At 43.9% G+C, this 13425-nt stretch overlaps 2 protein-coding genes across 2 annotated transcripts; one reads left to right on the top strand and one right to left on the bottom strand.

The window, feature by feature from the left end:
• Positions 1–7621: 7621 nt before the first annotated feature.
• LOC130880355 (olfactory receptor 51E1) lies at positions 7622–8610 on the top strand. The gene has a single exon (XM_057779344.1). The coding sequence runs from the start codon at positions 7657–7659 to the stop codon at positions 8608–8610; it is 954 nt and encodes a 317-aa protein (XP_057635327.1). The 5' UTR covers positions 7622–7656.
• A 3189-nt stretch (positions 8611–11799) lies between these two features.
• Positions 11800–12762, bottom strand: LOC130880410 (olfactory receptor 51I2-like). The gene has a single exon (XM_057779421.1). It carries the CDS (start codon positions 12760–12762, stop codon positions 11800–11802), a length of 963 nt encoding a protein of 320 aa, XP_057635404.1.
• Positions 12763–13425: the final 663 nt, after the last annotated feature.

Genomic DNA, 13425 nt, shown 5'->3' with positions numbered 1-13425 from the left:
TCCAACTCCACAACCGAGGGAAGCCTCTAGACTCTGCCTGGATTCCCTTTCCCATGCTGCATCATGGGAAAGGGAATGATGAGGCACAAGCTGGAAGCTGCAGATACTTCCCAGTTGTTCATTTAGTTTCATGCTGTTCTGTCCTCCTTCGCCTGAAGTCAGTGCTGCACAAACCGTTGCTTTATGGCTTTTAATCACGTTCTCACTGTTTCACGTGGTTCTTGCTTCATGCTACCACCTTAGTTGGAAATAATTGCGTGTGTGTGAAAAGTCTTTGTGTTATGCATGCCTATGGGCCAATGGAGGCTGTCACAGTGTCTCTAGAGTGGAGACAGAGCATCAGGCTGAAAGTTCTGCAGGTACCAGAAGCTTTTGTATTTAGTAGTTTTGATGTGAGTTATAATACTAAGGCTTGCATTGTCATTTCTACATAGCTTGGGTTAATGTGCCCCGCGTTTTGACATAAGACCTTCAACTGTAATAATGAATAGTGAACAAAGTGAGTCAATTAAAAACCATATTTGTTCAAATACAAATGTAGTTTTTAACTTATTTAGAAAGTTAGGTCACTTAGTTTCACATAGAAATTATTCTCTCTCTTTATAAATGTTCTCTTACTCTTTTATCCTTAACAGAAGCCAAATGACAGATTTTATGTTGCTGGTCAGGGGTATAGAGAGGGTTAAAGAAACCGCATTACGTGCTCTTTCCTTGGCCTGGATTTCAGTACACCATGGAGTAGCAGGCAGAGGTATTATCCCCAGGGACCCGTGTTTTGTATTAGCTAGACATAGCAGCCAGAGCTGAGAGAGAAGGAGGTCCTTAGGGCTTTAGAGGACAGGACCACTGGGTTCCAGGCTCAGCAAGGACCTAACAGCACCCACAAAAGGAAAGTTGGGGGATAAAGATCATGTCAGGCTAGAGACAGGCTCTCAATTACAGAGTCTCTGAAAATTAACTCTGCCTTCCCCTGGCTGTTTGACAGCTTCCTGAAGAGACTGTGAAAGAACCTCACATGACCACAGGTACAAAACCGAGTTTTATCTGGCTCTTTCTTACTCTAGCTTCACGTTTGGGATTGGTCTAACTATCCCAGCGTGCAGCGGTCCATTTTCAAGGGACTCTAGAGACCATCTACCAATGCCTTCCTGCCTACTTCCCCACAGCCAGGCTCATCCTTTTAGGGTGTGGAAACTTAGAAGGGAACCAGAACCACAGTAGGCTTGTGGACATATCTGCTGATGGACCCCCTGGACACAGATTGCTTTCCCAACGAGGAGGGGAGGAAAGAGGGAGGTGGGAAGTCCAAGAGTAAAGAGCCCTAAGAAGACCCATAAGGAGGTGGAGACTGAAGGGGCAGGGCTTCTTTGCAGCCTGTCAGATCTCCTTCAGAAAGAGTGCAGGGGAGAAGGAACACAGGATCCTCCAGGACTGCTGGGGTGAGTATAGGAGAAGGCATGGGGTCCCTTGTCACTGAAGACCTTCCACGATACCTCTTTGGAGGATGAGTAGCCTGGCTGTGGAGACCTAGGTGTAATGGTCGGTGTTGGTGGTGTGGAGGAAGCCACTCACCTAAAGGACAGGCAACCTTAGTACTGTATGGGGAAAGGAGCGAGGATGTTAAATGTTGCCTAGAAGGAGGTTTCAGTACCTGTTTTCCAGGGACTTGTTTACTGGGGACTATGGAGTGGTTGGCAGGGGAATATGAGCCGGTGTGAATGGAGAAAGAACAGACTGGGTTGGAGTTGAACTGGGATAGATTGGGATTGGACTGGGTTTCAGTGTATGGACAGAGATGGCCTGGGTAATAACTGTGACTGAAGCCCTGCCTGAGATGGGGTGCTCTGGGTGGGGTCAGGGCTCAATTAAGTCTCTATCAAGAGTCCAATTGGTCTGGTCCTCTTGCCAAGGCTGCAGTTCTGAGTTTACTCAGATCTTGACTCAATCCTAGGATTGAGGTTCAGTCTTTAGCTCATTTAAAAATTGGCTTAACGTCCATGCTTTCGATTCCTTTGCCTTGTATTCTTTGCCTTTAGATGCACCAAAGCCGTTGTAGCTTTCCAAATGAGGTCTTTTCTCTCTCACTTTGGGTCTCTACCTTTTTCAGAATGCACCACGCACGCACGCACGCACACACACACACACACACACACACCCCTATTGTTTATGACAAAGCTCTCAGGCATAGTCAAAAATTGTGCTACACGACCTGGCCATTAGCCCCATCTGATTTTCTCTCTAAGTCTCCCTTGCTTTCAGTTTGGTACCTTGAGCTCATGAACTCATAGGTTCATTGCTGCCTTAAGATCTTTTCCTCTTGTGGTCTCGCAAGGTTGAGTGCTCTTTCCCTAGGTCTCAGACCAGCTGGTCTGTCCTCACTGCAGGCTGCTGAGCTTGCTTGCCATTTCCTCTGGCCCCTGTGTGGACTAGATCTATATCTTACCACTCCAACTATCTTCAGTGCTCTTATATTAACTTGCAACTTTCTTATCTGTCTTTATTTCTTGTCATTGCTGCCTGAATGTATGGGCCGCAAGAAAGTCGCAATATTGTCTGTTAACCCACTGCTGATAGCCAGTTTATCCTTCCTGTCTAACTAAATGTTTCTGTATCTTTACCTCATTGAATCCCCTGATTAACAGCACTGGTCCTGCAAGCTTTAACTTGATAACAGCATTGCAGGGAACCCTCTGAGCCCAAAGAACGTGGGGAGCTACTGTTCCCTTTGCTCCTGAAGGCTGCACCTCAGCCTTGCCCTCGCATTCATCACAGCACACAGTGATGGCTGCATGCTCGTCTCCGGCTCTCCGCACACCAGATGGTCTGAACTGTGCCTTGCTTACTCTGCACGTCAGTATCTCTGGTGCTTGGTTCAGAGCTCAGCAGGCAGGAGCCAGCCAGGCAGTAACTGTTGGGTTAAAGTGAGCGCCTGAACAAAGTCTCCCCCAGGCATTTATGGCCTTCACACTTGCAGGCAGCAGTCATGCGCCAGGCTAGCCTCTCAGGCTACTCAGAGTCACTTCTAGCACTGCCGGTTTGTAGAGTTCTGACCTGGCCCTTTGCAGGAAGTGGAGGGTAGGGACCTAAGCCCCACCAAGGTAATATTTCTGGGGTGACTTTAAGGGACCAGACTGACATGATAGGATAGGATGAGAAACTTCACTATACTTCTTGAAAAGGTCTATCTTTCAAGTATTGTCTTGCGCATTAAAGTCAAGAATGACCGATGTCCTGCAAGGTTCACCTGCTTCTCCGAATCGCAGCAGATTTAGGGCACAATGAGTGTTGATGATTTGGGTAAATGTGGTTCTGAGGATACTCCTCATGTGAAGTGCTAAGAAAAGTTCAGCTTCCTCAAGGATCAAGCTCCTCCTGGTTGCCCATGAAGTCACCTTCCCTCTCTGGACCTGGAATTAGAAACGGAGGTTCCCAGTTCCATTTGGCCTCTAAGACATTCTCTTCCAAATATTCTAACAAAGCCTGGAAGTAGCATCAGAGGCTCTTATCACTGCTCTGGACATGAAACACTCCATTTTTACCTAGATAAGGACAAAGACCACAAATCCCCAGCCTCATTTCCTCTTGCCCTGCCCCTAAGAGATGCTTAGGTGTCCTGGTCCCTAAAGAGGTCTCTGGACTCAGCCCCTTTACTTTGCATCCCTCAGATGTAACATGGAAATTGTTCCTATAAAACATTACTAAGGGGATTGTGAGAAGGACAGGATAAGTTTGGAATATTGGAAACATAGATTGGTCAATGTTAAGAGCTTTCACTCTTAATATTGTTACCTGTCAAATGGTATCACTACCCATCTAACAAGTTGGTGAAGGCTCCCATTAGAGTAGGAGTGAGTAGCTGGAGAACAGAACCCTTCTCCACTTCTCTACCTTGGGGCCCTTGGCACAGCCAGGAGATTTGGCCTGAAAGAAAAGAGTGGCCCAGAGCCTCATCTAAGAGAGACCTCTTTATTATTCTCTTGCTTTCTTGTCTAGGGTTATACTGGGACAAGTGTCCCATTTGTCAGACCCTCATCTTGCCTTACCTCCGGCCAGACTTTGTCAGCTTCTAGAAGGTGTAGCGCAACCCAAGGCATCCTAAGGTAAGAGGACAGGTGGCGGCCTCGGCTGTTTCTACCCTACTCATCGATTGCTAAGTCGAACCTCTCGAAGTCCTGGTTTTCTCATCTGTCACGAGGAAAGGTTTCAGAGAACTCCATCGATCCTGCAGAGTTGTTCTCAGCGGAGAGATAATATTTATGTCTGGTGTTTTGCAGGCATTCAGTAAGCTCTATTAATATCACAAAACAGCAGTCAGGGCTGGGAGATTGCTTCGTTGTTCTCGGGTCAGAAGAGCGGGCACTTAGGCCTTGTTTTCCTTTCTGCCAACTTTCCCATGGGACTATAGGAATGGCAGCAGTTCTGGCGAGGAATGCGGGGTGGGCTGGCGAGAAGAACTGAGCTAGTATCAGAGGGAGCGCTTTAAAGGCTGAGACCACAGAGTGGATTTAGACTGCACAGTGGAGTCCGCTGCTCTCTGAGTCCTGAGAAAAGGTAAGATGCCCAAATAGTTCCCGGACAAACATCCCATGACTCACTAAGCTAATTTGACATTTTAGGGAAAAATTAAGATCAAGGTTACTCCTTTGGTATTAGGACACACACACACACACACACACACACACACACAGAGAGAGAGAGAGAGAGAGAGAGAGAGAGAGAGAGAGAGAATCTTTGTTTATTTTTCCATAGTTTTGTTCCATTTTCTAAATAGAATGATTTTGTTCTAACTTGCTTGGAAGCTCCTGACTTGAGTGAGTTTGAGTGGGTGTAATGTGGACCGGTTCTGGGTCCACAGGGCTTCCTGAAGTTGTCCCTTCTATTATCCTTTGGAGAACTGTAGGGATAGGCAGGACTGTGCAGTCTGAAGGGTCCCCTGAACTGCCAGGGCCCCTTTCCATTCCTTCATTTCTCATCTCTACAGATTTTGAGGTCCAGATTTTATTTTGAGCTGCCTCCCTTCCAGGCCGACTGACTCTTCCCTCTTTTGATTTCTGGCATCTCTCTACCACTCTTACCCCTGTGAGAAGTTGAGTAGATTCATAGTTGTGTATGGGTATATGCATAGAATGAGCATATAAATATATTGAGTGATGATTAAGCAAGCTGGAAAAAAGAAAATTTCATTTGGTATATTTTCAATGTTATGAACTCTTTGATAGTTTTATAATACCTTTGGCACAGCTAATCTCACATAAATTCACATTAGTGCTAGGAAGTTATTATTATTCTTATCTGAGATAATAATAATCATAATAATTTAATAATTTACTACCCCAAGAGTTGAACTCGAGACCCCTGTTTCTCCCCCAAAAGAGCCTACTCACAGCTTCAGCCTGCTCGCAGAGGCCTTAACATTTCCCATGTGGACAAATGGCTTTTTCCCGATTTGCTTCCTAATGCAGGATATTTTAATCTTGGCAGCCTGCCACCTTTCCCATGTCTGTTCATGTGAACTTCTGGGTGGAATGGATAGCTAGCTGATCCTCCGGAGTACTGCAGTCTCTTCTGGTTAGTGCCTCCAGGTGAGGAACCCTAGGTGATACCTGTCCTCAGGCACAGACGGTGCTGCATCCTCTGTACTTCTCAGAGCCGAGACATTGCAGCAGCTTTGAGAGCTTTTGCTTCTTTCTCTTCTTCCTTTCTCCCCTACCCCCTTATTCTATTTTTTCTTATTTTCTCACATAACCTTTGAATCCCTGTGGGTTTTGTTTGTTCTTAAGGTTTCTGTTCTTCCCTTTAAGACTACCCAGAACTGACATTTGTATGTTCTTTCCTGCCTCTCCAACCTCTGAAGTGCAGGTATCTGGCAGTCCGACCTATCCCTTGCCTGTGTGATCTTCATCGGATGTTCTCCAAGGGATGCTGCTATTACTAAAACTCATTTAATTATGAATGAGTATAATTGGATGCTAATTAATAAATGTAGTAATATCCTTGATATTAAGGGATTTAGGATTGGGGAAAAGAAGTGGTTCTTATTACGAGGAGAGTCAGTGCATAAAAAGAGACCCAAACAAAGTTATTTGGGAATGCAGACAGGAAATGGTTGATTATTCAGGGAAAGGAGCTTAGGGAAAGTAACATAAGAGAGAAAAAATAAGCAAGGGCTTGAAGAACAAACGTGGGATCAAACCTGGGTTTCCTGCATGTTAGGCAAGCACGCTGTCAGTTGAGTCACGCCTCCAGCCCTTTCCTGGGTATTTTACTACAGGCAATATCATCTGGTCAGGACTGGTGTCGTGCAGATGAGCAAGCTTAGAGCACAGCGGCCAGCATCACATGACCTAGCTTGTGTGACCCGTGATCAACATCAAGGAATAAAGGAGCAACATTGTAATTATTGTACTAACTGTATGAGAGTATCATCTAAACACTTAACATTCACCATCTCATTTCATCCTCACGGTGTTCTCATTGGATACTGGATCTGATATTCTCATTGGATATTGAATCTGATATGATTTCAGTGATGAGGAGACTGAGGCATGGGAGTAGCAGATGACTTTCCCTAGTTGACACTGCTCACAACTAGGATTTATGCAGGACCGATTCTGAATCTCAGTAGCCTCCACAATGATATGGTATCGACTCTGAGATTTTAGTTATGGACAAGAAGAATTTATGTGCTTGAGAGACAACCAGGTAGTCTCTTTTAGATTATATGTATGGGCTCCAAAAAGAACTCAGACATCAATATACTTGGGGTCAAGAGTTTATAGAGAGAAAAGTAGATTTACTATTAAAGAGATTGATGTAGTCTGGAGAGAAAGTATAGACAAAGAACACCAAAGGAAAAATCTTTGTATAGGATCGCCATTTTATGGTATTGCTAAGAGTCAAGCAGAGGAAGGTGGAGATGGAGGAGGGATAACAGGAACTGGTGAACAGAGAGAGATGAGGAGCAACGGGCAGGACAGGAGCAGGATTAAGAAGCAGGGAGTTGTGCCACTACAAATACAATTCAGAAGAGTGAGAGGTACTAATGGCTTTGCCTCTTTGCCTGTAGTAGATTAACGGCGGTTCTCTGCTTGAACTTCTTTTCTCCTAACAGACTGAATCATCTCTCTTACAACCCCCTCCCATGTCTCACAGGTCAAACAGGTGTTGTACCACTGTTGCATTTGTATGATAATCACCTTAGAATGAAATGATGAAATTGGTCGTAATTACAGTAATTTATTTAGTGTTTCTCCATCCATTTTCCAGGGTCTGATAATGACTTATATGAGTAATATGATCAATATTAAGCATGGGTAGTATGAGTATAAGATACTATAGAGGATGTAGTTTATTTTTTTAGTTTGAGGATTAAATGATTAATAATATCAGAGGGATGTCTTATTATTTCACTTGATATATAAGCAGGATTAACAAGTAGAATTAAGCGAATTTTCATCTTGGACTTGATTCACGGTTAGATGAAATTTAGTGTAATTTCAGAGTTTGGAAAGGCAATGGGATTAGAGTTTTGTTAGAGAATAGGACACTAGGATCAAGGACTGTATGGCATTGAGATTCTAGAGGACCTGACAATGACTTGTCTTTGTCTTTCAGCTTCAACCTGCAGGGTGCTGGCTACATCTCAGTTCCTTCAGTATGGTGGCCATCAACAGCAGTGAACCCAGTGCCACGTATTTCATCTTAATAGGACTCCCAGGATTAGAAGAGGCTCAGTTCTGGTTGGCTTTCCCACTGTGCTCCCTCTACCTTATTGCTGTGCTAGGTAACTTGACAATCATCTACATTGTGAGGACAGAACACAGCCTCCATGAGCCCATGTACGTCTTTCTCTGCATGCTTTCAGGCCTAGACATCCTCATTTCCACCTCATCTATGCCAAAAATGATGGCCATTTTCTGGTTTAATTCCACTACCATCCAGTTTGATGCTTGTCTGGTACAGATGTTTGCCATCCATTCCTTGTCTGGCATGGAGTCCACGGTGCTGCTGGCCATGGCCTTTGATCGCTATGTGGCCATCTGCCACCCTCTACGTCATGCCACTGTGCTCACATTGCCTCGTGTTGCCAAGATTGGCATGGCTGCTGTGGTCAGGGGTGCTGCATTAATGGCACCCTTACCTGTCTTCATCAAAAGATTGCCTTTCTGCCGTTCCAATATCCTTTCTCATTCCTACTGCCTACACCAAGATGTCATGAAGTTGGCCTGTGCTGACATCCGTGTCAATGTCATCTATGGCCTCATTGTTATTATCTCTGCCATTGGCTTGGACTCGCTTCTCATCTCCTTCTCGTACTTGCTCATCCTAAAGACTGTGCTGGGCTTGACACGTGAAGCCCAGGCAAAAGCGTTCGGCACTTGTGTCTCTCATGTGTGCGCTGTTTTCATATTCTATGTGCCTTTCATTGGACTGTCAATGGTGCACCGTTTTAGCAAAAGGCGTGATTCTCTCCTTCCTGTCATTATGGCTAATGTCTATCTGCTCATTCCTCCTGTGCTCAACCCCATCGTCTATGGAGTGAAGACAAAGGAGATCCGGCAGCGCATCCTGCGTCTTTTCCTCACAACCACACACACTACAGATCACTAGGAATCCATGAGGAAACCCACTCCATTCAAAGTTTTCTAATCCATACTTTAATATCATCATCTTGGAAGACAGTATTAAGAAAACAAATCTTTCTTAATCAAAGCACAACTCAGATCTTTCAAAGATAAAACTGGCTGTGGAATTTCTGTGGGAATGGAATAAAACCTGCAATCTCCATACTCCAACATCAGATTCCATTTTGGTTTTTCTCGATATGATTATTAAGACCAAGGCTTGTGATTTGAAGGTTATTGCTTCCCATTTTATCACCACTTCCAAATCTCCGTTCATTTTACTGATGATGGTTTATAGCATTCAGAGATGGAGCAACACATCTAAAATGCTCATCACAGGTATGACAAAAAGAAAATAAACACAAGACTATATTAAATTATATAAGTTAGAGTAAACCTCTGATTTCCTCATCAGAATTCACAATGACTTTGGATTTCTAAGAAGTTATAAATGGATTTTTTCTTTAAAACTATTTACAAAGAATTTATTGTTTTTCTTCTGTGTCCCAGGCCAGAAAAAAATCTATATTTGCCTATATTATGAAATGACACACTTCGTTATGACAGTTGTTACAGACAAGAAGACATTCTTTTTCACCTATTTACGTTTATCAACTTTTTATTTGTACCCTGATAGCACCAATGGAAAAACTGATACTTCCTGGGAACCAGTGGGTTACATGGAATCGTGGAAGCTCAAAAACAGAAGAAAACAATGAAGTTTTTATGTCCAATTCTATGATATGTTGAAGAATTGTTAGACAGACTTGCGGGATGTTGAGTTGGGAATCTCCAGAGCCTACACTGTTTTGGAAGGGGGCATTTGGTCCTTTATTTTCCCTTGCCTAGCGCTGCTCTGAGGAACTTCCTGTCAATAGAGCCCAAGGCTCTAATCATCCCAGTAGAGCTGCTCTGCATCCTTGCCCAATACCACTGTGCCTGTGAGTGTTCGCAGATGGCTTTATCTGAGAAACAGTGTGATTAGCTACAGATTCCCTGGGTGTCTTTTTTTTTTTGGTGGTGGTGGAGTTTCGAGACAGGGTTTCTTTGTAGCTTTGGAGCCTGTCCTGGAACTAGCTCTTGTAGACCAGGCTGGCCTCAAACTCACAGAGATCTGCCTGCCTCTGCCTTCCAAGTGCTGGGACTAAAGGTGTTTGCCATCACCACCAGGCTTACTTGAGTGTCTTAAGGACGTTTTAGGGGAAGCAGTTGAGAATACCCAGCAGCTTGTGGTATAAAGAGAGGAGGGATAGTCACCACAGAAGTTAAGAACAAGAGACATAATACTGAGTAGGGTCATAAGCTCACATGGCTGACCAGGAAGTAAGACTAGGGGAAGGGGGCATCCATAGAAAATGAGAAGAACATAATAAGCAAACACAGAAGACACCTGGAGCTTTAAGCTGTGTTGCAATGCAGGAAATAAGGACGGTGTTTCTACCAATGGTACATAGCACAGATATAGCCTTGAGGCACACCTAGGAATTCTACAGGCTAGTCAGAGGATTTCCAGGAGTGGGCAGCCTGCTGTAGGAATTGTAGCAGTGGAGGTGGAGTAGATGGATCAAGGACTGGGATCATCACACCCAGAAAAGCCATAGTCAGATCTATTGTGGTTTTTTTTTTTTTTTTTTTTTTTTTTTTTTTTTTTTTTTTTTTTTTGTTTTGTTTTTTGTTTTTTGAGACAGGGTTTCTCTGTGGTTTGGAGCCTGTCCTGGAACTAGATCTTGTAGACCAGGCTGGCTTCGAACTCACAGAGATCCGCCTGCCTCTGCCTCCCAAGAACTGGGATTAAAGGCGTGTGCCACCACCGCCCGGCTCAGATCTATTGTGTAGGTGGTGAATGTGAGAGGCAGGCAGCAAAACAGGAGCATGGTAGAACTTCCTGTCATGGCTAGCAGCACAGAGACCCACTTGCACATAGAACTTTTGAACTATACTCCAGAATATAAGAACCGTGTGTGATAGAAGTGACTAGGCAAAGGGGAGGGGAGGTCAAAGGAAATCGCGTGAAATGTACTCAGTGCAAGATCTGGTCACTTTGAACGGAGGGGTAGAAAATCGTCCATTGCCCAGAGGTGCTCTGACATGGCCGTCGAGAGTGAGACAATGAAGAGGATTAGGAAGACACGAATTCCTTACCTAAAAAGTGAATGTGATCACTAAAATCAAAAACCACAGACATTCTGAAAATGTAAAAGAAATTAAAGCATAATAAAAATATTCAATATGTTACTCAAAAGAATTTTTAAAAATTGGTACTTTTTCTTCCAGGGTTTTAGTATGTACTTCCATGTATGCTTTGTTGGACATATGATAAGTTTGTGTGTGTGTGTGTGTTTGTGTATGTGCATATACACACATATGTTTGTGTGTATGGTTGGAGGACATTTGTGTATGAGTGTGTGTGTGTATGCTTTCACTTTGATGATTTTTTTTTTTGAGACAGAATCTCACATACCCAAAGTGGCCTCAAAGTCACTGTGTAGCTAGGATGACCTTGAACCAATGATTTTCTTGCATTCAGTTCTCAAGCGCTGGAACTCCAGGTGCATGCCTCCATTCAATCCCACTGCACATCTGCTTTCTGTATGCAGTCCCCTTGGAGGCTCTCATATTCAATGCTTGATGAATGATTAGTTACACTGTCCAATTAAGTTTTTCTTATGGAGGCAGAGTTAGTGCCTTAGATTTCAGAAAAGTTTGAATTTCTTCCAGTCTGGCACATGTACCCAGCTCACCTGCTATCTGTAGATCCCACTGGCAGCTACTGGAAAGACATCATGAAATTAGCAGGCAAATGGATGACCTAGAAAAACTCATCCTGAGGGAGCTAACTGAGATCCAGGAAGACAGAATAAGTACTCACTTATGAGTGGATATTAGCTGTAAAGGAAAAGTTAATCACGCTACTGTCCACAGGCCAGAGGGTCTACGTGAGGAGGATGTAAGGTGAGTGCAAGGATCTCCCCGGGAAGGGGAATTAAAATAGAAAATGTTTCGTGTATTTATCAGTCTTTAATCCTCATCATTGCATCTTTACAATGTAAACAATGAACAGCTTTGTAACAGGAATAAGGCAGGTGGTCTTCTCACAACTCAGCACAGCTAGAGACTTCCAGTGCTTAATATGGCTTTCCTTTATTTTACCCAATTGTAATGTATTTTAAGTTCATTAACTTTGGCCCTTCCCACTTAACACTCTGAACATGGCGCCTCTGATGGGCTTGGACTTGACACTGTAGATGATGGGGTTGAGCACAGGAGGCACCACAAGGTACACATAGGCAACAAGGGCATGAACAATGTGGGGCAGGTGTTTACCAAAACGATGGATCATGGACACACCTACAACTGGAATGTAAAAGACCAGGACAGCAAAGATATGGGAAACACAAGTGTTGAGGGTCCGAACACGCTCCCTGGGGGAGGCTAGACCCATCACTGTGTGAAGAATCAAGGAATAGGACATAACAATAAGCAAGGAATCTATACCCACTGTGGACAGAACCACATAGAGTCCATATAGGATGTTGACAGTAATGTCAGCACAGGCCAGCTTCATGACATCAGCATGGAAACAGAAAGAGTGAGAGAGGAGAATCTTGCCAGGGCAGTAGTTCAGTCGCTTCAGCAAGAAAGGCAATGGCAAGAGGGACAGAGTAGCTCGGGTCGTAATGGCCACACCAATCCTGATGATGACATTATTAGTGAGGACAGATGCATAGCGCAGGGGGTTGGAGATAGCCACAAAGCGATCAAATGACATGGCCAAGAGTACTGAAGACTCCACCACGGAGAAGAAATGCAGAAAGAACATCTGGAGCAGACAGGCATGAAAGTCAATGAAACGGTAGTCAAACCAGAGCACAGCCAGGGTGGAAGGCAGTGTGGAAAAACTGAGGCCCACATCACTTAGGACCAACATAGACAAGAAGTAGTACATGGGCTGGTGTAGGCTGTGGGTCCTTTTCACAGCCAGGAGGATGAGGCAGTTTCCAGTGAGTGCCACAGCATACATGGAGGAGAAGGGGATAGAGATCCAGCCATGGGCAGCCTCTAGTCCTGGGATGCCAGTCATGAGGAAAGACTGTGGCTGGAAGAAGGAGATGTTGATGAAGGGCTGGGAAAGGAGCATGCTTCCAAGGAGATGTGATGTCCTTAATCTTGACAAACACTGAACATGTCTAGGATGAGAGGAGATAGTGAGGTAGTGTTGAGCCAAAAGTTTCGATCAAGTTTCATTAGCTTATCATTTACTTCTAGGTATAAAGGAATGATATTGATGATAACATCAATGCAGACTATGTGGGTTATATTCTAATTAGCATCATAGTATATCTTGCCTATAATTTTCTCATATCTTCAAGAAAACTCTAGGTACTTTTGAATATCTGGCTTTTTTTAAACACAGGGTTGGGCAGTTGGAGTTATAAATTTTACACAAGTTGTTGAAAAGAGTCTTATCTCTAATGCTGACACCTGGTCCAGCTGGTGGACTAAACTCCAAATGCTGGGAAACAGCTTACTGGTCACACCATTATCCACTTTTTGTACAAATTGAGGACATGCTATATCTCCATGCCTAGGCAGAAGTGAGAAGTCCTGTCTGGTAAGAGATAATGAAAACTAATCCAGGCATATGGAACAAAGGAAGTTTACTTTTATAGAGTTCAATGAGCTCTCCAAGAGTTTAAGTACATGAGAAATTACTGTGTTTTCCCCACAATTTTGCACTTTTTAACTAAGTTTTTCCAATGCCCAACTGTTTATGTTGCCTTTGGCTTTTCTATGAAACATT

This window comes from Chionomys nivalis, chromosome 8, assembly GCF_950005125.1.
Source record: "Chionomys nivalis chromosome 8, mChiNiv1.1, whole genome shotgun sequence".
Taxonomy (NCBI): Eukaryota; Metazoa; Chordata; class Mammalia; order Rodentia; family Cricetidae; genus Chionomys; species Chionomys nivalis.
The sequence above is the reverse complement of the archived record's forward strand: the minus strand, read 5'-3'. Positions and strand labels throughout refer to the sequence as shown.

Bases quoted from the DNA above. Each gene is read 5' to 3' on its own strand.
- LOC130880355 (XM_057779344.1), top strand. From the start codon at position 7,657: ATGGTGGCCATCAACAGCAGTGAACCCAGTGCCACGTATTTCATCTTA.
- LOC130880410 (XM_057779421.1), bottom strand. From the start codon at position 12,762: ATGCTCCTTTCCCAGCCCTTCATCAACATCTCCTTCTTCCAGCCACAG.